General features: G+C 38.5%; 1 protein-coding gene across 3 annotated transcripts in view; it reads right to left on the reverse strand.

The window, feature by feature from the left end:
• UBE3D (ubiquitin protein ligase E3D) overlaps positions 1 to 23,830 on the reverse strand; it is a 136,714-nt gene that overhangs the window by 31,272 nt on the left and 81,612 nt on the right. For 2 of the 3 annotated variants that reach the window (XM_090280526.1, XM_090280527.1), the window contains exon 9: positions 23,511 to 23,649. In XM_090280526.1, coding sequence (XP_090136652.1) covers positions 23,511 to 23,649 — 139 coding nt within the window. Of the gene's footprint in view, positions 1 to 23,510; positions 23,650 to 23,830 lie in introns of those variants that run through there. The other variant, XM_090280528.1, reaches the window with a different exon arrangement.

Genomic DNA, 23,830 nt, shown 5'->3' on the forward strand with positions numbered 1-23,830 from the left:
TGGTCATACCTGGTACTTCAAAATAGGTAAATGCAGTAAAAAGAAAAAGAGGCTTTTTCTTAAGTAGAGATATATGGGGATGTAAAAGCAATGTATGAAGAAGTCAAGGAAAGAAGAAGAATGCTTGCAAGCACACAAACAGCAGACATAGTACATCTCTCATTTATTCAAAAATATTTCCTGAGTCTCTACTGTATGAGGAGGCACTGTCCTTGACAGAGTACACAGTAGAGAAAAACAAACAATAACAACAACAAAAACCACAAATAAAAGAAACACTAAAAAATACAAATACGGTCCTTTAAAAAAATACTTTGGTGGAAAAGTAAACTGATATTAACTTTCTGGAGAGTAATATGGCAAGATGTATCAAAAGCCTCACACATAGTCATAGCCTTTGACCTAAAAAATTAGAGATATGTCCAAGATTATGGACAAAAATCTTTATGACAGCCCAATTTCTTTGTTGTACAAACAGACTAATGTTTTTTGCTTATGAGGACTGCATAGTAACTTTTAGATTTCAGTATCACAAATTCAACATAAAGAATTTTTGCCTCTCAGTGTAATTGTACACACTGGAAAGTGATTAGGTAATCTGTAAACAATTGAGTATGATTTATAAATTATAAATAATAAAAGCTATGGTTATTGAGCACATACATTTTATCTCTTTAATCCTTAGTCAAGAGGTAGGTCACCTACATTTTATTTTTTTAAATATATTTTGTTGATTATGCTATTACAGTTGTCCCACTTTTTTCCCCTTTGCCCCCCTCCGGCAAGTAGAGTATTCCCTCTCTTATCGTGGGTATTACATTCTAGACCCCCCACCCCCCGCGAAGTAGGAACATTACATTTATTCTACACTCTTAAACCTATGTAACTTTAACAACATAACCGCAAAATCCTGCGATATAGTGAAAAATCCACGATAAATAATTAAATATAATATTTTTAAAAATCCCGCGATTCAGTGAGGCCGCAATAAGTGAACCGCGATATAGAGAGGGACTACTGTACCCCCATTTCCTCCAGCAATCCCCCACATTAGTTCATGTCCATTGGTCATGCATGTAAGTTCTCTGGCTTCTACATTTCCTATGCTGTTCTTTCATTTGGGCCATATTTCTTTGTCTCCCCAATTTAGCAACCTCCTTGTGTTTGTTTGTGTGTATTAGAGCTGCTTTTACTCCCTGTTTTGGCATGGCCTATGTAGAAAAGGCACCTGTAAATAGTGTGGAGCAAAGTCTTAGGTAGTTGCCAGAGTGGAGCAACCTGCTTCATGCTTGCTTTGTGGCTGTGTGGTGAGGGCTTGGAGAGGGGACAACGCTGCTGCCTGGCTTCTGGAGGTTCGCCTGGCACTTGCCCTGTTTCCAATCACTTCACCCCTTTCCTGTGTGTGACTGGTGCCCTTTCAGCTGCTGCTCCAGTGGTGAATACCAGTGTATGTTCTAAGACCGTGCTGACCCTTTAGGTGGCGAAAATCTGGCAGTTTCTTCTGCCGCCCCAACCGCCACTGGCTTTTACAGCCAGAGGCAATGTGGGTCTATCTTCCTGGTGCTGGAACCTTGGGTTGTGCTGTTCAGCCTGGGACTGGGATTACTCACTCCCAAAGTATCCCTCCCATGTGTTCCACTGCCTTTCTGTGCCACATCGCCTCTCTGCCCCTCCTACTCATCTGGATGTGTCTTCTTTAAATCCTTGGTTGTTGGACCCATACAGCTTGATTTTCTGATGGTTCTGTGTTATTTGTTTTGAGATCTGGTTGTAATTCTTTCTATGGCTGCGCAAGGAGGCGAAGCATGTCTGTCTATGTCTCCATCTTGACCAGGAGTCTGTATAGCATATCTTTAAAACATCCTTGCCCAACGGGACATTAGTTTTGTCTTTAAAATCACCGAACCTTTGCCAAAATTGAAAAAAAAAAGGCATATATATTTCATTTTGGTCTACATTTTAAAAATACTACCATTTGTTTCTTTAAAAATATTTTTATCCTTTTATTAAAAAATATTTTCAAGTTCAACTGTCCAATTTAAGGCAGAATGCAGGTATTTTATAATATTTAAATTAAACATTATCCTTTTCTTGATTGAACCTAACTAACTAGGAACTCTATTAAAGTTTTGTTGGCCTTCTGGTCATGCTTTTTCTAAGATGTGTTATCTCATCTGCATTGGTCATCATTCATGTTGTGTCCAAATGGCCCACTTAGAATGAGTCACACATTTATTCAGCTGTGTTGTGGCTGTACATGGCTCTGTTGATCTATATTGTCCAATGTTATTAACATCAGTGAGTTGATGATCTGTAACCATATAATGTTTAAATAGAGACATCCTCAAGACATGGGCTCCCATTTCAATGCTGGTCTGAAATAGTTTGGTATGCCATCAATGTGAATTGGTTAAAATTCCAGTGATACCTGTCCTCAGAGCTATGGCCATGGCACCCATTAAGGCTGTAACACTTCAATGAACTCTGGATTAAAGATGTGTATGTAACAGAGGATATCACCTAATATGATCCCTCCCTCAACATCGATGTCATCCGCTTGTATATGGTCTCCTATTCTTGGGTCTAATGACATCTCTTGGCTTGTCGGGCTTATGGCTGGGCTTATTTTCACAAACGTGGCCAAACCTATTGTATTAATTGGCGAGCTGAGCTTTGCAGCAGTCACAATGGATGAACACACCAGTAGCTCCCCCCCGTGTCAGTCCTGATCAGATTACCACTAGGGCCAAAGGAAATTCCTTTTCCACAAATATCAGTGGCACTTTACTTGCACCAAGGCTGCCCTGTAGCAAATTTCCAAGACTTGGGGTTTATTATATGCTTTGGCCATCCTTTATAAAGATCCAATTTCCTGTTCTTCAGTCCAAGACTTAGGTGTGATCTGGACCTGAGCTTTACTATTAGCACTTTAGAGATTCTTCTCAATATTCTGTGAAAATATGGTAGTCTCACGTCAATAAGAAACCAAGTTCTGCTCAGAAGCAGATAGGACTCCTTTCTAGCAAGCCCACTGACCCCCACTTCCTGCAGCTGAGCAAATGTAAGAGCTTTCTTTTTCCACTTCAGCTAATCATATTCATATAGACCAAGAAGTGCTTTTTCCACTGCAGCTTGGGCATCTCCCCGTGGAGTCTCCTCCATAGATGAGACCTCTTTGTCATGAAGCTGTCTGTGTTCTTCTGCAAGAGAAACACTGATACTTCTTCTTTGTCGTGTTCTGGCTTTCCTGGTCATTTATTTCATCTTCCTCTTCCTGCCTAGGATAAGAGGATGCTGGGGAAGTCAGAGTGAAGGCCGTAAAGGGTTTATGTTTTGCCTGCCTTCTGAAGTGGTTCAGAATGATCAAATTTCTCTTGGTTTTCTAGAAAATAATTTATCAAAATTCTCTCCTGTCCATGTAAACTGTGGTATATCTTCCATTCCTTTGGCATAGATTCCTAAAACAGGGCTCTTTTTCACTGCTATGGCGGTTAGACCCTGGCTCCAAAGATACTTTACACCCCAGGCCCAGATGGGGACCCTACTATAGTACTCTTTACCATTTTGAAGACAGGAAATAGCCTCAAATGAATATTATGTGTGGCAATTAAATATAATATTTACAAATAACATTAATGGCCAGGGAAACTGTTCACAAAAATAAAACATTGAAGGAAAAAAGCAAAATCAGTACCACTTATGATTGAGTATCATGTAGATACTTACAAACCTTGTGTCAAAATGATGGAAGTCAATAGTGTAATTGTTAAAAGCACAGACTCTGGAGTAAGATCTGAGTTTGAATCCCATTTCTATCACTTACTAGCTTTGTGAACATGGACAACTTTTTGAATATTTCTGTGACTCAGTTTCCTTGTGTGACAAACATACATAATGACAGTACTTAGGGGCTTTTGAAAAGATTAAATGAATTAATATGCATGAAGTGCTTAGAAGAGAGACTAGTAGTTAGTAAATACTGTAAATATTAGCTATTTTTATTAAATGATATAGAAAATTATTTGACATAAAGCAGTATTTAACGTTATATACAATTCCAGTTTTGTAAAAACAACTGCCTTTTTTCTGTCTTAACTCCCTCCCCTCAAGCACACACACACACACACACACACAGAAAACTCTGGAAGAAAACACACCAAAATGCTAATGCTGAAGGATGTGACTCAGAAAAATTTATTTTCCTTTTTTTTGACTTTAGGTTTCTAAATTTCAACAACCAGTAGATATTTCTTTTAAAATTAGAGAAAAACAGTCATTTTCATAAAGGACTCCAGTTTCTTCTGGTTGAATCAGTCCTCTTTAGATCTAGCATAATCATTTTCTTCACAAAGATTCAAGTTAACAACATAACTTGCAGGTTAGTAGGAAAGGTAAGAGAATGATTACTGAAGGAAAAAAATATCAGAAATATCAGAATGATGTCTGAAGAAAAAAATATTAGAAAAGAAAAATTAGCAGGTTCCCACATCATGGTGGAGAAAAATTATTTCAATATTTCCATGTAGAGAAACAGGTCAGCTAGTGATGACATTCATGATAAAAGCCAGCACAGGGCTGGGGGTAAGAAAAACAAGTTTTTAATCCCCTTAGGTTTAATTTGCTAAGGTTTTGTGTTTTATGGCCTATCAAAGTCAAGATGTCATATATATATATATACACACACACACACACACTCACACACGCATACACACACACACACACACAAATGTGAATGATAAGGGCGAGTGACATAGATATGTCTGAAAAACAATGCTTACTTTAAAAATAAAATTTATGATTTGAAGAAGGAATAATAAACCAAAGTCACCTTTCTTTTAATTTAGGCGTATTTTATGTCTTTATTTTGTTACAGTCAGTCTACTGTAACCAAATGTCCCTGGAGCGCTATCACATTTTCTGCCTACCTAGCACTTTTCGAACACCCTTGAAATGTCTGAGGAATTTCTTTCTTAATTGGTCCTACTTTCTTAAGTCAGAAGCCAGAAATCTCTTCCCTAGCCTCTATGAAGCCAAGCTCCACCAACCAGACACCACCCTGCTCAGGACTTGGCTTTAAAAGCAATTTGAGGAGGAAACATGGTGAATCCATTCTGTGGTGGTGATCACGGAGGGAAGTATCAGTCTTTCTGAGGACAGGAAGGCAGTAACCTGTGTAAGCGACATAGTGACATTTTCCCTAAAATAACCAGCTTGCGTATTAGACTCCATTCCTGGCAACCTGCTTAACTACCCAATACCCTACCATAAATTCTGCTTCTGCTCAAATTAACCAGAGTGAATGCTGGTGTTTCAAAGAACCCTGACAATATGAGGAATGATTAAAAAAAAAAAAAAAAAAAGAAGCCCCTAAAATGTGAGGAATAACAACAGATGCCCTACAAAACTGTAACATATTAAATAATTAGTAATTCATTAGTTGGTCCTTTACTTTGTTCCTATTAAATAGACACTAAGTTCTCATTTACAGGTGGGGAAAAGTTCCCAACATCACAGGAAAGTACATGGTAGAGTGCTATTCAAATACACATATTTCTGACTTGAGAGCCTGAAATCTTATAATTGACACGAACTTCCTTCTTCCCTCATCACACCAACAGAAGATATATAAACATCTAATGATGATGCTTCAAAAATACTTCCTAAAGAAGAAAATCCCAGTTTGCTTTACTCAAGCTCTTTCTCAGGCTTTTCAGTTATTTCACAGTAACTTCTAAACTTGAATGTAGAAATAGAGTGACGTCTATGTAAAAAGTGAATAAGAGTGCAAAATTTGGTCAGATGCTAAAATGGTTCTTGGGAGCCACAACTTTTTTTTTTAAGCCAATTCCTATCAACCACTAAAAAACACGTCGACAAATCTCTTGGGGACATCTGAGAACATTATTAATGATATTTTATCTATCAGAAAAAGCAGGGGAACAGAAAACAACAAGAATCTTTAAAAATACAGTTTAACTATATGCTGATTTCTGTAATCAGCTCTATATTGCAAATTACCACTTCATCATGGTAAAATTTGCAAATGTATGGGGAAGTTTAAAAAGATCTTTTAACACCTGTTTTAGGGACACCAATCACCTTACATTAGCCACTCTGCACATCAAGAAAACAAGATTCATTTACCAAGTCTGCTTAAATTTTAAAACATGAATGCATTCCGTGATAACTTTATTTTGCAGAGAAAGAAACACAAGGGAGCTTTTAAGTGCTGGCTCTCATTATACTTCCAATTATTTCAATTACTTCAGATTATGCATAAGGCAATTTCCCCTTTGACAAAATGCTGGATAAAGATATCCGTGGGAAGCCAGATAGCAGCGGTCTTTGCACATATGGTAAATTATGTTCTTGGGGGTAGAAAAGTTGTAAGTTAGGTGATGTAACATGAATTTAATTTTCTTATGGAAACACTATTAAAACAAACGCTTGCATTACTAAACCTATCCCAACTTTGTGACTACAAACATCTATTTAATTAACTCTTCTGTATTATTTCAAACATAATTTCAAAAACAATAAAGCAATCAAAATAATAAAACTATGCCTACTATGATTCCTGTTTGATTTTATGACAAAGACTAAAAGGTTGAAGAACTAACAACTCTTTCTTTGGGTAAATTTATTATGTTGACCCCTTTCTTAAGGGTTTTTTATTTAAAAGATTTTATTTATTTATTTTTAGAGAGATAAGGTGAGGAGGGAGAAAGAGGAAAAGAAACATTGATAGGCCAGCTTTCATATGTGCCCCAACCAGGGACCTGCAACCCAGGTATGTGACCCACCTGGGAATCCAAATGGTGACCTTTGCTTTAACAGCTGACACCCAACCAACTGAGCCACACAGGTCAGGGCTCTTAAGGACTGTCTTACTTCATAGGTGTGGCTTTTTCAACAGCCAGGTTTGTCCTGCACAACTCTGGGCCCTAATTGCATCTGATGGAGATAAACCCTGACCCAATGGACTTGTCTCATCATGGAACTAAGACTTTCTGGGGGAAAAGATCACTTAAATGCTTTTTGTGAAAATGTCATTTTGCTGAGTTTTTAAAAATAATTAAAGAACTAGAGCCCTGACCGGTGCGCTTCATTTGGTTGGAGTGTCCTCCTGTGAACTGGAAGGGTGCAAGTTCAATTCCCAGTCAGGACACATGCCTGGGTTGTGGGTCTGGTCCCATTTGGGGTGTGTGCGACAGGAGGGCCAGTATATGTTTCTCTTTCATGTCAATATTTCTCTCCCTCTCTCTCTCTCCCTCCCTTCCCCTGTTTCTAGAATCAATAAGCATGTCCTTGGGCGAGGATTAAAAAAAAAAAAGAATTAGATAAGGGGTTTCTATAACTAAAAACCAGAAGATTTCTGATTTTCTTAACATACTAGCTCCTCAACACCACCAGCTATACACTGAATATTAATGTTTAGGCACACAGATATCTTTAAAATGAAGATAACCAACATTTACTTCTTCAGCACTTTTTATCCATTCTTCCATCCCTCAAAATGTGGATTCACACTATCAAGAAGCTTCAAAGTTTTGAAATAAATGGTGTCCAAACTCAAAAAGAATTAAGTATCGTGTATATAGTAAAACTGTCACCTCAACTTCAAGTCGTATACATGTTATCTTATATACTATAGTAATAAAGTAAAGTAGAATCAGTGTGATGGCTCCTTGACCTGTACCCTACTACCTCCTGGCCCTAACTCTCAAATGAAGTCTGGTTGCCCTCTAAACACCGCTACTTGGTACAAGTATGTTCCCTTTCTTGGATTCAAAGAATAAGCTTTGGTCTAGCTTCCTGCCTTTTATGAAACATTTTTATTTCAAAATCTTTGTTATGTTACTATATATATACTTTACACTGAAAGAAAAGTTGCAAAAAAAGTACAGAGTGTTTCCATATGCCCCTCAGCCAGTTTCCCCTAATACTGACATCTTGTATAATCACAAGATGATTTCAAAGCCAGGAAATTAATAATATTTACTAAGTAAACAACAGACTTTATTCAGATTTCACCAGTTTTCCCATTATCATTTTTCATTTCTTACATTTAGATTTCTAATCCATTTGGAGTTTGTTGTTACATATGCTGTGAGATACAAATCTAATTTTATGTTTTTTTTTCCCAAATAGTGACTCAATTGTTCATAGCAGCACTCAGAATAGCCAAAAAAAAAGGGAAAGGGAAAAGACAAATATCCATTAACTGTATCCATACAATGGAATATTATTCAGCAATAAAAAGGAATGATGCAGTGATACATGCTAAAACATGAATAAGCCTTGAAAACATTATGCTAAATAAAAGAAGCCAGTCACAAAAGACCACATTTCATCATTTTTTAAAAACTCTAATTCCAATTCATATGTCTCTTTCACTCAGGAGTTGTTTAATAAGATATTTTACAAGTATCTAGATATAAGAGCCTTCTTCTTTGTTTTTGTTGGTAAACTGTGGCCTTTGGCATTAAAACATGTCTTTTGTATTATGTCTAATATCATGATCACTACCACTACCACTTCTCTTTTTCTCCATTTACACAGTACAAACATAATTCCACATTTTTCATCCTTAATTTGTAGAATATATAAATCACTGTTTTAGGCAGAGGTGAAGGAAGGGAGAAAAAGAGGGAGAGAAATATCTATTGGTGGCCTCTTGCATGCCCCCAACTGGGGACCTGGCCTGCAACCCAGACAGGTACCCTGAGGGAAATTGAACTGGTGACCTTTTGGTTCACAGCCCAGCGCTCAGTCCACTGAGCCACAGCAGCCAGGGCTATAAACATGAAGTTTTGAAAATGTTTTCTGTTTCTTTTCCTATAAGAAGTATATATTGATATTTAGAAAAGTTTATTATTTTTGTTCTAGTGGTTGTCTTTGTACATACCCTTTTTAACAATTGAAAAAAATTTTTTTTATTGCTTTCAGAGAGAGAAGGGAAAGAGAAACATGGATGAAAGAGAAAAGTACCAATTGGTTGCTTCCCATGTGCCTAGACCAGGGATTGAACTTGGAACCTAGGTATGTGCCCTGACCAGGAATCAAACCTGCAACTTTCTGGTTATGGAACAACACTCTAACCAACCGAGTCATACTAGTAATTACTCACCATCTGGTTTATCAGTATTTTTCTTTTTTTTTGCGGGGGGTAGGGGAGCAAGGTTTTTTTTTATCACCCACCTATTTATTGTCTACACAATGAGTTTCTTCTATTTTCACATTTCCCTAACCCTTCTCCTTTTATTTTTTGGTTACATTATTTCAACTTTGTCACAGTACACAACATTTGTGCATTAGTCTTCTATCATCCCACCGATCATTGTTCTAGTCTTATATTTACATCTATATATTTAAAGACCATGCTGAAGTTTTCTCAGTCATTATTTGGGAATTATCTAGTATAGGAGCCAACAGTTTTTCTGTAAAAGACCAGGTAATATAAAGATGTAGGCTTTGTGAGCCATATGACCTCTGTTGCAAATACTCAAGCCGGCGCAGCGTAGCAGGAAAGTGGCCATAAGTAATGTGGTAGTGTTCAAGTTAACTTTATTTACAGAAACAGGTGGCAGGCCATAGTTTGCTGATCCTTGTTCTAGTACATTCTTTCAGAAGGGCTTAGCAGCATAATTCCTTAAATTTTTATATGGTCTAAACTGTTTCAGTATTTTCTTGATAACTGAAGGACAGATTAGCTGGATATAAAATTCTTGATGCATACTTTCTTTCACTGAGGCTTTAAAAAAAAATCCTGCTCCACTATTGCCTTGACTTGTAGATTTTTAAATGATACTGGCCCAATTATTTTGCCTTTGTAAGTTATTCAATCTTTTGACCTAAAGTAATTCAAGATTTTATTTTTATTTTTGAAGTTTAAGAGTTTTATTATGATCTATCACAGGCTTAGTCATTCTTGGTTAATTTTCCCTGGTAGCCAGTGAACCCTTCTCAATGTATTATAGATTCAGGTGTTTTTCTATTTCTGGGAAGTTTTCACAAGGGTCTGAATGCAGGTTTTTGTTTTTGTTTTTAATTTCTGGAATTATTTTTTAAATTATAGTTTTAAATATTAGATCTATGTCATTGTTTTATTATTTTTTTTAAATTCAGGACTCTAACAGTTTTTTTTAAAAAACGATCTTTTCTTTCTTTGCCTATCTTTCATTCCCAATAATTTCTCTTGGACCAGAATGGTGGTAGAACATGCTACCTCAAAATATGCCATGTGAAAATTATTTGGGGTTAAAGGCACTTGCAAAAAGCAGAAAATGAAAGGATAACACTTTGATCTTCCTTTTTTTCTTAAAAACAGAAGATGAAATACCCAGGTGAAAGATGTCCTCTCTGAACCATAAGGAAAGTAGCGTACTTATCATCAAGGACAAGAAGTTGAGACCAAAAATATTTTATACAAACAGATCTTGTAAAAATAACTCTTATCCTCCTTTAGCCTCTCTGCATAATTTAACTATTTATCCACAAATGCCTCTCATTGTTCCACCCACTGTAAAAGTATGGAACCTCTGCCATTTCTCTAGGTCTTCACTCCCAATGAGGGCCTCACACAAAACTCATATGAATCTGTATGTATTTCTACTGATAATTAGTCTTAGGTCAGTTTAATTCCCAGGGCCTAGCCAAAAATCCCTAAAAAGGTAGAGGTAAAAATGGGCCTCCCTTTCAGCCCATTTCACTTCTTTCTTTACGTCATTCTTATTTTCTTGGTTATTTTCCTATCTTTCTTTAAATCCTTTATTAAATTTCATTAGAGTCTATTTTCACTTGGGCACTTTTAAATTAATTCTTCATTTCTGAGATAATTCTTCCATTTCTTTCCTGAATTGAATCAACTCCTCTTTAAATTTATATTGGTTTTTATTCATTTCACATTTCTGAATCAGAGTGCTTTTGTACATTCTCAAATACTTGAGTGTCCTTTCTGTTTGGAATATAAACTTAACACTTTCAGCTCATTGTTGTCTTGTATGGGAGGATTTTTCTTAATTGGTGGTTATAATTTTTCCTCTTCTAATTTTATGCAAAATTTCTCCACTGGCTTAACTTCCCTTTTGTCCATTTTTATGACATTTGAGTGTTTTATAAAATCCCTATTTTTAAAGGTGCCCCTTTCTGTTAGTCTAGCAAAGTCCAGGTGCTTCGTGGGTTTCTCTCTCAGTGTGTTTGCTTTGGTGGCATTAAAGGAGTTGTGAAACGCGTCGTGAGTCCTCTGATGGCGTGACTCTCCTTGTCGTACAGAACCCTAAACTCCACCCGCCTCACTTTCCTTCTGCATTGCTAACAACTCATTCTTTTCTTTTTCCTTTTTGTTTCCTCTAGAAGCTATACTTTGAGAAGAATACCCCAGTAAGTGATGTCTGCCATTTTAAACATGCTGGCCCCTTTAAATCATGTCTGTCTCTTTAAATTGGTGCACTTGGTACTGGATGGTGTCTGCCTCTTTAAATCACATGTACTTTAAAATCCCTACCTTATACTCTATGCTCTGATCTGCTTGGACATTTTTCCAGCATTTTAAAATTTAGGCTGCATTTAACCTCTCTAGTGGCCATTCAAAATCACCCATAGGCACCTCACTCTCTTCAGTCTCTGCAGTTTTTCTTGGTCTGCTTTTTTTAAAAAATTGATTTTAGAGACAGAGAGCTACCCAGCCAGACTGTCTTGGTCCACTTTTGCTCACCAAAAGCCTTGTGGCAAAGTGGAGTGGGGTAGAAGTATAAGGAAAGGGGCACTGGACTTGTTGATTTTTTTCTCCTACTTGCTCAGTTACTTTGCAGTTTTGTCATTCTCTGCCTCCAGCTATGTATATAGAATTTTAATAGTTGGGAAGTTACTATATATTGTTTTCAGTTTGGGAGACTGATTATGACATAGCTGCCACTGTTTTTTACTACCTGGAAATGTGCAGAGAGCATTTTTTGACTCCAGATGGTGTACCAGAGGATGGAGAAAGAGATGGGAACAAATTTTTCAGTGAAGAACATTGCCAGACAAGAGAAAAAAGCTGGGCTCTAGTTGACTGTTGCTAAGAGTGTGGCAACATGAAGGAAGAAAGCCTTTAATTTTGTGTGTGTGTGTATATATAGAAATAAAACTCAATAATGGGGATAAGCACCAGATGAGTGATTACAAAATCTTGTACTGAGGAATTTATCCTGAATGCAGATATATATATGAGAAACATTTAAGAGACAAGGAGACTAGATAGAAAGACTCCAATATATGTCTAATAGGAGATCGAAAGAAGAAAATGCAGGGATAATGGAGATTTAATATATAATGGTTAACAATTTTCCAAAACTAATTAAAGAGTCCTCAGATGAATGGTCTCAGAGAATAGATTTTTTAAAACAAAATCTATACCTAGACATCACTATAAAATTATAAAGTCCATCAAGCACAAAGATAAAATCTTATAGACCAGAGAGGCAAAAGAGATGAATTATCTTCAGAGAAATAACAAATTATCTTACAAGAGCTATCTTATCAATAGAAACAGATGACAAAAGGCAATGAGCAATAGGTCTTCAAACTGTGAAGGGGTACAGAATTCCATACATAGCTTACAAAACTATGAACAAAATGAAGACATTTTAGACACAGAAAGACTAAGAGTTTACCATTCTAGACCACCAGTGAAAAACATACTGAATATGGAATTCAAGAAAAAAACAAAAAGCACAAAAACTGATGTGCATATATATAACGAACATTAAAATGTTTAAATTGTATAACTAACACTTAAGTGAAACACACAAAAACAGCAGAGAATAATGGGAAAGATGTGGGGTGAGGGGCAGAAATGTGCTTAATCCAGTTAAAATATGGTAAGGTTCTTGCCTGTTTGAAAAAGGTAAAGGTACTGAACAAGTTTGTTTTAACTAGGAAAATTTATAATTTCTATATTTAAAAAATTTCAGAGTTATCACCAAAAAAGGAAAAACTGCATGCTATTGCTTCCAAGCCAGCAAAGAATTAAAAATAAAAAAGAAAGAAAGAAAGAAAATCTATCAAGATATCAGAGGACAAGAAATAAGAAAAAAAGAAGAAAAGATAGTAAGACAACCAAAATACATATACTCCCCTCCACACACATATGCAAAGACGGTAAACATAGGTCAAGCTACATTAGAAATCACAAGTAAGCAGATTTAACTCATCTATTTTAAATACTATGCCTTCTGTGCGCAGTGCCCTAATTTCTACTAAAAACATATAGTATATTTGGGGGGTTTGACAATGAAAAGCAACTGACAGGTCAAATGGACAATGTCTCAAATGTTTACCGCCTTTACAATGACTTTCAGGCTGAAGTTAAATGAAAAAAAAATAATTATGATCAGCAGGAAGAGAGTCAGACACATTGGGAGTATGGATAAATGTTATTTATAAAGAACTACATTTAGTTCTAAAAAGACAAGAAAAGGCACTGTCACCTAAATATTACTTGGCCAATTCTTTACTCCAATTTAGTCTGTGTTATGTTACTCCAGCTTTGAATAATGTACCAGGTACCGCCTTGTATGCTACAGACTGATAAACTGCCTTGCTTTATTTAAAGCTAACTGCACGCACTAACTGCATGAAGCCCCATTTGAAGCTATACAAACACTTTATCTGCTGCCATCATTTCCTACTTCTAGACCAGAAAGAAGCAACATGCTGATCTTTAAGGGGATGCTAACCTTAAACTGGAGGCCAGCGTTTTTTCTCCAGGCTAACTTAATTCACAAGCTTTCATACTACTGTGAATCCTTCAACTACTAAAACATAGCATCAGTGGATTTTTTAGCTAAAGGAATGAGAAACTTGGGATCTAGGCAGGCAAGCGATTGTACCCAGCCACAGTGGTTGCATAGCAGCCAAGACCAGAAATCAGACCTATGGCCCCACTTTGTGCCAGGGCTTCTTCCCACAGGGTCGCATATCAGGTCTATGAGTGAGGACCAAATGGACAATACTCATAAATTGACTTCATTCTTGTTCCTCATACTTCCTTTTGCCTTGTTGTTCCCCAATGCCTTTTCTGTTGTAAATCTTCTCACTTTGCTGAAGTTATTAGCTGTTACTGGGGGGCTCATGAGAGATTCTCAGTGAAGGCTTAGAATAATTCCATCTTCCAATCCATCATTCCCTTCAAGGCTGGCATCCTGCCCGGCGCTTGTTTCCCTCTCTGGCCAGAGAAGCTCCTGCAGGCAACACAGTAGCTTCCTTCATGGGAGAAGTGAGTTCAGTCATTTCAATCTCGACAGCACTTTGTTTCTAAAAGCAGACATACATGTTTATCCTCCTTTTCAAGAAAGCAAAGACTCTGCACCAGGAAGCCACTTGACTGAACACAGCCATGCTTGGTGTGTGGGGAAGAATCAAGTCTTCTTAAAATCTCCAGTGAAGGGGAGAGGCTCACCTTTTAGAATATTTTCTTAGAATAATTATGTCTATTAATAAAATAAATGGAAATACAAAACCACTGGAAAATCTTAAGCCACAAATGTTTCGGGGTGGACCAGGATCCAGAGTCAGAAACAAAGGTGAGACCGGATGTGGGGAAGTTGGGAGGGGTGGGGGGAGTAGAGAAGGAAGAGGGAAGCAGAGAAACCAAGAGCTGTCCAGAGAGCACTCCAAGTTTCTTCCTTTTCCTTTGCTCTGACACACAGGTCACCTGACACTGAAGGAGTGACCTGGGTTTCTCAGGTCAGAAGAACCAAAGGCCAGAAAGAACTCTAATCCCATCATTCTTGACCTGAACAGGAAGGTCATGCTAAGACATCATTCTCTTGGAGAAAACGAAAGAAGAAGAAGAAAAAGTTTGGGTAACTGGTGGCTTTATCTACACTTTTCATCAGTTAAACACTTCCAAGATGCTCAAAAGAAATAATGACCTAGTACCTTTAAGGAATAAAGTTATATTTTTCAGCCTGGGTGACCAACTCTGTGTGTTCTACTTTAAAAGAACTTCATAATTTAACTCAACCCCCTCATTGTACAGATAAAGAAATTGGGACCCATGGAGAATACCTGACTTGACCAGGATCACAAGTTCAGTTGGGGGCAGATTTAAGACTAGACCTTGAATGTCCTCTGTCAAGGTGAGTGACTTGCTCTAAGAAGAAGAGAGGCTGTGGACGCTGCATGGCCCTGAGGAAGGCAGGAGACCCAGCGACACTCGGAGACACTGGGCTGCTAGGCGTTCACACACAGTGGCAGAGAGATGACTTACAGAGGTCACTAACACCTGCCTTCTACCAAGCATCTAAGTGTAAAAGGGAGAGGAGATGGTAGAAAAAAAGTAAAAAAACAAACAAACAACAACTTCATAATCATTCGGTTTACTTCACAGTCAGGGACTACGCCAATTGCAGGTTAATAAGGAAAAGTGAAGAAAAGAGAAAAATAATTAAGCTATTTGAACAAGTGACTAGGTGCTTGTCATAATTAAAAGTTTTCCCTTTACACTTTTCACTTAATAGGGATATATTCTATTATCTAAGTGTTTCTTACCTTGGTTCTTGAAAACCTTTATCAGTAACATTTTGGATGTTTGCTATAATGCAGATTCCTGGGTTCTCTGGCAGAGTTACTGAATCAGAATCTCTCAGGCTCTCATTCAGAAACCTGAATTTTAAACAAGCCTCCCACAGACACTGACCCTTAATAACCAGTACCACCCCTATTCCCATCATTGCAGAATTAGACAAACCCATCTGTCTTCCCCGTGCCCATTGGAGACTTACAGATACTGAACACAGGGACAGCAAGCGCCCTCAAATCGCAAAGGCTGCTCAGACACTACCAGGCCTTCTCTCCCCACCATGCATGAAAGACTGAATTGTGCTGGGTAATAGTTGGTTCAATTTTAAGATTCTATATTTTTAGGCTAGAAGTGCAAATAAGTATTGTTTTGCTAATGAAAACTAAACCACATTTTCTGTTGTAAGTATGTACGTATTTCCTTTAAAGTCAGGGGGAAGAAAGTTAACGTAATAAAAACAAGCAAACAAAAGACAGAATCCTTGACTTTCCAGGTGCCACATCATTCCTGCTTTTCTCAATAAGGCCAAAGCCAGAGCACCCCTAGCACAATCGGGTCCTCCACCAAGAGGTAGCTTCTCAGAGTCAAGGCCAGTGCCAGGGAAGGCCTGGGAATTGTCCAGTGTTGCCTACAAGCCCAGCCCCTTGATAGACAGACATTTCTGAGGCACAGGCCGTGTGGAAGGGAATCTGGGTGGGTTGAACAGCCTCTTGAAAGACGTGACATGAGAGTAACGTGGGCTTGCTCTCTGCCTGGCCCCATCCTCCACATTTTCTTGGGAATATGGCAACATAGTAGAGTCCAGTATGAAAGGAGGCAGAGGAAGGGAGAATTCAGACTCGAGAACTGTATTACACTACGGAGGCCTGTTTATTTCCCCAAACCACAGAACACCTTGCTGGGCAAAAAGAAAGGAAGACTGCAGCAACTCTTCATTCCCAAATTGCTGAGGCAATTCTCAGAAATCTGTTTTGAGGAGAGGGAATGAAAACAGAGCAGTAATCATTGCCTTTGAGATTGGATTCCCTAAATATTATGAGTAGCATTCAACTCCTGATTATCTTTGCCCACTGAGGAAAGAAAGATTGACACATCTCAGGGACCGAGGGTGTCAACACTACTCTCTTCCCCCTTCTCTGGAATGCGCACACAGTCACCATGAGAGCTGTGGAAGTTTTAGCATGCTTGCCATCTCCTGCAGGTCTGCCTGCCTCCTGATGACATCTGCAGCAACCTTGGACGTCTGAAAGGCTTACAGCCTCTCTCCCCAACCACTATCACCTAAACAACAGGAGTTTTATAGATAAAGTCTGCAAGTACCTTTGACAGCCTTGGTGAAGACTGTCTTCATGCCAGATGGGATGCTCTGACTGGTGTTGCTCAGTGAGTTGAGCGTCGTCCTGTCAACCAAAAGGTCACTGGTTTGATTCTGGGTGAGGGCACAAGCCTGCGTCATGGGCCAGATCCCCAGGTGAGGGCACGCAAGAGGTGACCAATCGCTGTTTCTCTCGCATATCAATATTTCTCTCCCTCTCTTTCTCCCTCCCTTCCCCTCTCTCCATTTAAAAATAAACAAACAAATTTTTAGAAACAGAGGAAAGAACAAAATACTGCCAGTAACTGAATCCTAGCATCTCCAACAAGACCAATTTTATACCAAAATATATTCGTGTGTGTGTGTGTGTGTGTGTGTGTGTATAAAACACTAACAAGAATTACTCTAAAATTTCAATATTTATTTTATTCCTATTGATTTTAATTTTCTTTACACTTTTCTGTACTTTCCAATATTTTATCCTGTGACTATTTTCTTATAATCATTTTATAAAATGTTACTTTAAAAAATAATTATGGCTATAATTTAACTAGAGATGAACATGGCATATAAACGGCACATAAGGCCACTTATGCAGTGCAATGTCTAAAAGTAGAATGAAAAAAAATGGTGTAGAGATAGAAACTTCACTTTCTCTGTAGCCCCCTTATTGCTACTGACCTGTAAAGTTCCCAGGCCTCTGCCTACCCATTTCTTGGAGGCCCCTGTGGATGATATTTTTACCATCTTAAACCACAATGTTCTACTTCTATACCATCAAAGCTTTTCCGCTGAGATACCAACAAATAGCTAAATGATTAAACCAAATTTTCATGTGTTATTTTCTTCCTTGCTTTTGATACAGATAATAACAGGTAGTGAAAAAGTAGCTGAACGGGAGAATGCTTTGTAAAATTAATCATTTTTGAACAATTGAGAAGTTGAATATATGGCTTTTACTGCTTCATGCTTCCCCACTGACTAGTGTATGGTTTCAAATCCATCTAGAGCTGAATAAATATCCCTGATCAACCCTATTACAGTAACAGATAAGCTCTATAAAACTTGTTTTTCCTTTTCTACAAATTTTCACCATATTATCCAACCACACGGCATGTACATAAAACTGTAATCTGATGAAGCCAGCTTATTTGCCAGAATCTATAAAGCTGGAGAATGTTACCCACACTGCTCCCGTGGTTGAAGGTAGTGGTTCTCTAAAGGATGATTTTAATAAAAGAGGTACTGTTGCTGCCTTATGGAAAAAATTATATGCATAAGAGGACTGTTAAGTAGGGCCATTTGGTACTTTCTGTGATGTAACTGTCAGGAGATGGAACAAACAACAGACTTGGAACCAGGAGACCCAGGGTGGAAACACAGCCCGGCATTTTGGTAGTTACATGAACTTGCCTACATTACATCCTTTCTACACCTTTAAAATAGGGGGTGTTGTGTGGATTTAAAAAAAATGCAATGCCTATGAAAACATTCTAAATTATTATAGAATGCAGCATACAATCTGGATGGCCTGGAGCAGCTGGATGGAGTGAGAATTAATGAGGTAAGATGTGGGGATGAACAGAAAAGGTTTCCTCAGCTCAGGGCTCAAGGCTACGGGACACTTTTTATCTCTTAGTTGAACATAAGTTTCCAAGGAAGACTCCTCTTGGGAGTTCTCAGTGGGAGTCAAGCCATAAGTTAGGAGACAGAGTTTAGCCAGGTAACTCAATCTATTAATGGAACCCTTTGCTATGCTGCTACACTGTGTTCAGAGTGGATATGAGACCCAAATGAAATAGAACTGGAAGCAGGCGCAGACTGGAAAGGCAACGCTCAGCCAGGGGCCTGCTGGGTCCTTTCTACGACTCATTGTACTAAGAAATGGCAAAGGCAGACCTTGTTCCTGTTGTACCATTTTTTTTTCCTCTTTACAATTACCAGTTAAACCTGCAGCACCACTTCTGTTGGAGATAAGCAAGACTGCCACAGAGACTGCATATCTGTACTCTGCCTTTTCATCCAAATCTTTCGCCAGTCGACAGAATAGTGTCTCCCCATCTGTGTTCTCACAGCATTGATTCCATTAAATACCCCTAGAAAAAGCTTTCCTAGTATTAAGTACAATTGGGAAAGAATATTTATTATAGTCTTCAACTAGGAAGGTCACATTGCTCCTTACATACATATGAAAGGCCCTGAAAAGTCCTGCAGGTTAAAAAAAAAATCTTAGCTTTACTACACTTATTTTAAAAGGCAATATTACGTGGAGGTTAAGAATCGGGGGATTCTAGAGCCAGGCTTTGTACTTTATACTTTATGCCCCTCCATTTACTAGCTGTGTGAGGTGGGCAAGTTAATCTGGTTCAGTTTCTGCACCAGTGAAACGGGAATAATAATGTACCTTCCTCATGGTATTATTTTTTTTCTTGAAAATGAAACGGACGAATAAGTGCAAATCATTGACAACGGTGCTTGGAAAACAGAAAGCAATGAATAACTATTAGCCTTTATTATTTGCATTATTAATACATAACAATTAAATACTAATTGTTTTCTATAACATTTATATATAACCTAAGGTACCTGTGTCCCATGGAATAGAGAAATGCTAGTATAGGAAAAAATTTCCTTTATACCAAAGAGAAGTCAGCATACTGCGTAGCACAAAAAACAGCATAGGAATCAAAGTTACAGTCTCCAGTATCAACTTACCCTTCAGAGGTCTGTTTCTTATCTAGAGCACTAACGTCATTACACTAACTAGTCTTTCCAGCTATGGTAGTCTAGGATTCTAAAGAAAAGGATTAGCAGTTATAACCAGCAGCCCTGCTCAATCCTGGTTCCAACACAGTTGCTCTTAAGGCTTTACCACCTAGACAGCATTCATTCACCTTTACAGTTGCTATTGACTACTGACGGACTTCCAGTTAAGCTGGTTGCTGCGCAGCAAGGTGAATATGGAAATGGCCTTCTGCCACCTCCCAGGGTTCTGAAGCACTCAGAGTGGAATCAGACTGGCAGCAGTCTGGCTGGCAGCAGGCTGCATGCATCCACCCCATTTCAGAGGACCCCCTTGGTTTCTGGCACCAAAGCTGGGTATCATTCCAGTCTCCAGTGCCCAGAGGGAGCCCAGCCCTATATACCAGTCACTCTGCTTATCTTGACTCTTGCCAGCTGTTTATACTGTCTGAACTCTTTTTCCAGTCTTTCTCATTTGTACAAAGCCCCAGGCTATAATTACAATGCAGATGCCCATCTGTGCTCAAATCTTGTCCATATTTCTCAGATCTGAACCTTACCTGTTGAGTCTACCCTTTCTCAGCAGAGAAAGGGCTCTGCTTCTGCCCTCAAGTGTTCATGCTTCTGTTTCGCCCTGGCTCAGTCTTTTGGACTTCTCTAGAACGGCCATGTCAATTTGTGTTCTATTTGTGCATCCATCTACCCACCGACCTATAGCCAGTCGTCCCATATTTAGTGCTTCCTGAGTCCAAGCACTGTTCTAAGTTCTGTTGACACAATATTGAACAAAAGCACACATTCTCCCTTTTCTCATTTAACACACATTGTAGTAGAGAAAAAAGGACAAATAAATGAACAAGATGACTTTAAACAGTGAAAAGTCCTATGAAGAAAATAAGATGAAATTATAGAATATGCTGACGGGGAGAGAGTAATACGGTGAGGAGGGTCAGGTTAGGCCTCTTAAGGGACCAGGCACCTAAGCTGAGACTAGAAAGAAAAGATGGACCCAGACATGCAAAGATCTGGTCCAGAATATGTCCTGGTAGCAAAGAAAACAGCCAGTACACAGCCTCAACGGCCAGAACCAGCTTGTTGTGACGGAGCAGGAAGCCAGGCCGCTGTGGCTGGAACAGAGTGTGAGAGAGGGAGCAGGAGTCGAGGCCAATGGGTGAGGCAGGGTCAGATGTTGCTGGGCTTGGTTGGCCAGGTTAAGATGCTTGGGTTTTATTCTCATTGCAATAAATAGTCATGGAAGAATTTTAAGCAGGGAGTGAAACGGTAAGTCCATTCTTCTTCCTGGGGCTGCGACAACTACAGTATGTGTCTAGCAATACATCAGTGGTTCTCAACCAAATCCTACACTGTGTTCTCTCCTAATCACACTAGGGATATTAAGGTACTGTAACGGAGTGCAAGTTAAAATGATAACAAATCCATCCCAAGATATCCCTGAGAGAAATGTTATACTGCAATTTAAGAAGTCATAATTTCATATATGTTAATAGCTCTACTTAATAAGATAAACCTCTCCTTTTGGGATTTGGCAGTAATAACGGCTCAGGCAGGAGTGCCATTTGAATCCTCAGAAACTGAAAATCACATTTTTACCAAAAAAGAAGATTGCTCGCAGTACCTGGCTCGGCCTGGATTAAAACAGAACTGGAAATATAAGAATGGTTCTCTAACACATGTCATTCTATTATTTTACAGCTCTTGCCAATACAACACTTTAAAAAACTGGATTCAAGTGAGCTCCCAGTTGAAAAATTAAATCCCAAGTACAGGCAGAGTGAGCAGCCCCATTCCTTGCTACTGTAATAAATGATTAAGGAGGTGTTACAAAGATGAAGGAGCAGAGCATTTCTTTCTAATCTGATAGATATCCTCCCCCTTTTCACTAATCCTTTATTTTGGAGTGAAGGCCTACATTGGGAAGTCAATTTCTAGTATATTTCATATTAAGAATGCACCTTTCCAGAACTAGCAGCAGGGAAAAATCTTTTAGGCAGACATTGTTCATGAAATTGTGACAAGTTCTCTGTACCTTTGAAATCGGGAAATGGACTGAGACCAGAGGAAGCACAATCACTAACTGAGAGGGACTTTCAGTAATTAACACCCTGACAGCTCTCAAAGCTCCTGTGAGTAAAGGTGCCAGGAAAGAACACCAATGCCACCAAGCGCAGGCCAGGCCTTCATGTCCGGGTATTTATAGAGCCTGAGTTGAGATCCTTGACTGGTGAAGGACCACTGCCTGTCTCATGGAGAAGAAAGACAGACTGGGGCTCCTCTCAAATCCCCTATACCCAGTTTAGATTACTCTTTCACCTTTAATCTCTTTAAAACTTGCGTTGAGGCTACTTTGTAGTATTATTATTCTCAATTTATATTACACATGGATAAATGTACCATCTTCCCAAATATGTTGTGTAAAATCCTTGAAGTAAAAATTTCGTGCAGTACATGAGGGAGTGAAATAAAAAATAATTGTCTACCAGCCTCACTCGCCGAAGGTAACCACTGTTAACTCTCTTATCTCCCTCCATAAAAGTTTGTGGACATATACAAACTTATGTGTTATTCAATGTTCAATCCAAAGAGCAAAATTTAGAAGAAACAGGATTGATAGAATTTTAAATCATTTCTGGTTCAGGGCAGTATACAAACAAAGTAATTATAAATTACTACAGAATAAGGGGTACTGTGGATAATCTGAGATAGACACAAATGGCCTCCACATACCACTGACACCCCCTCCACCTCCCAAGACTTCAGCGAGTGCTGCATTTAGGTGGCAGATGCAGTTACCCAGGCATAAGCCTGGGGAGTCCAGCTCTGTTTTTGACATGCTGGGTGGTCCCTGGCCAGCTCACTCCATCTCTCTGGGTCTCAAGTTTCCTCTCCTATAAATGATAAGGTTTTCTCCAAGGTCCCTTGAGTCCAGGATTAAAGTTGATAATTGAGTAATGAATGATAAATACAAACGGGTCACCACAACCCAAGTCTGGAATTTTATCAGAGAAAATCAATGTAACAAATTACCATGAGAATATGGATGCAAATTACACTGAAGCAGTTTTTAAAAAATAAATTTTCTGAGCTATAATTCATAGGAAAATCCATGTCTTGTTTTAACACAGAGGTTCACTAAGCAATACATGCTGATCCTGAAGTTATCTTAGGATACATTAGCAAACCTGCAGAAGTAGAACCAACCCATGTTGGCTCATTTTTCACCAATGTGTGTGGCCTTCTCACAGGCCTCACATTGTCAAGAGTCATAGATATATTCAATTATACTCATTAGCTATGAGGTCACAACTAAAGTAACTAATTAACATCTTAATTCGCATTTGCCACCTCAGTGACAATCAGCTGCCTATCAGGGTCAGTCCAGATTTGCTGTTCTATTTTGACCTTGTCCTTTACCAGGAGCCCAGATAAATATCCAGGAGAGTGGGAAAGTGGCGAGGGAGGGACTAGGGAGAGAGGGGACAGGTGCTGAGAGTGGGTAGGACATTCACACCACAAGTTGCAAATCCTTGTTCTAGGGCAAATCTGGGGAAAAGGAAGTGACATTCAGTGTCTGCCAAATGTTCTTGCCTTTTCTCTCAGAGGCAGAAAAGATGAAGATTAAGAGAAAAAACTCAGAGTTAGAGAAAGATCGATTCTGTGACTACCACACAATTACCTAGTCAGTTTTGAGCCCCTATTTGCTCATTTATTTGAAAACGGATAGAGAAAGCAGTACATGCATTATGCTTATTATTTTATGTGAAAATATGGCTTTCCATGGACTATCTCCTGAGAGAGAGAGGTTCCTTAGAAAACAATTACAAGTAAAATGAGAAATCACACCCCGGTAAAGGAACAATTCCTTACCTGAAAGGAATTCATAGAGCGGAGGGATGGAGGCAGCCTGGCGTTATTTCTTGATAATATCAACAGCAGCTCCAAGCAGGTTGCAGATGGCAGGATTAAAGAGTGGACACTGATGTCACTTTCCCAGGAGCTGGCAAGCCTGAAACACATAGATATGTGCAATGTCATAATTGCATCCGGTCATAATTATTTCAAAGGTCTGATGTAGAAGAAAACTTCCAGTTGTGGGAGGAAAAAGCAGTGTACAAAAAAATAGAAATAAAAAGGTTATGCTATAAGTTCACAGAGTAAATGTCCAAGACATTTTATAATGTTTTTGG

The sequence above is a fragment of the Furipterus horrens genome, unplaced genomic scaffold, assembly GCF_987537825.1.
Source record: "Furipterus horrens unplaced genomic scaffold, mFurHor1.1.pri manual_scaffold_6, whole genome shotgun sequence".
NCBI lineage: Eukaryota > Metazoa > Chordata > Mammalia > Chiroptera > Furipteridae > Furipterus > Furipterus horrens.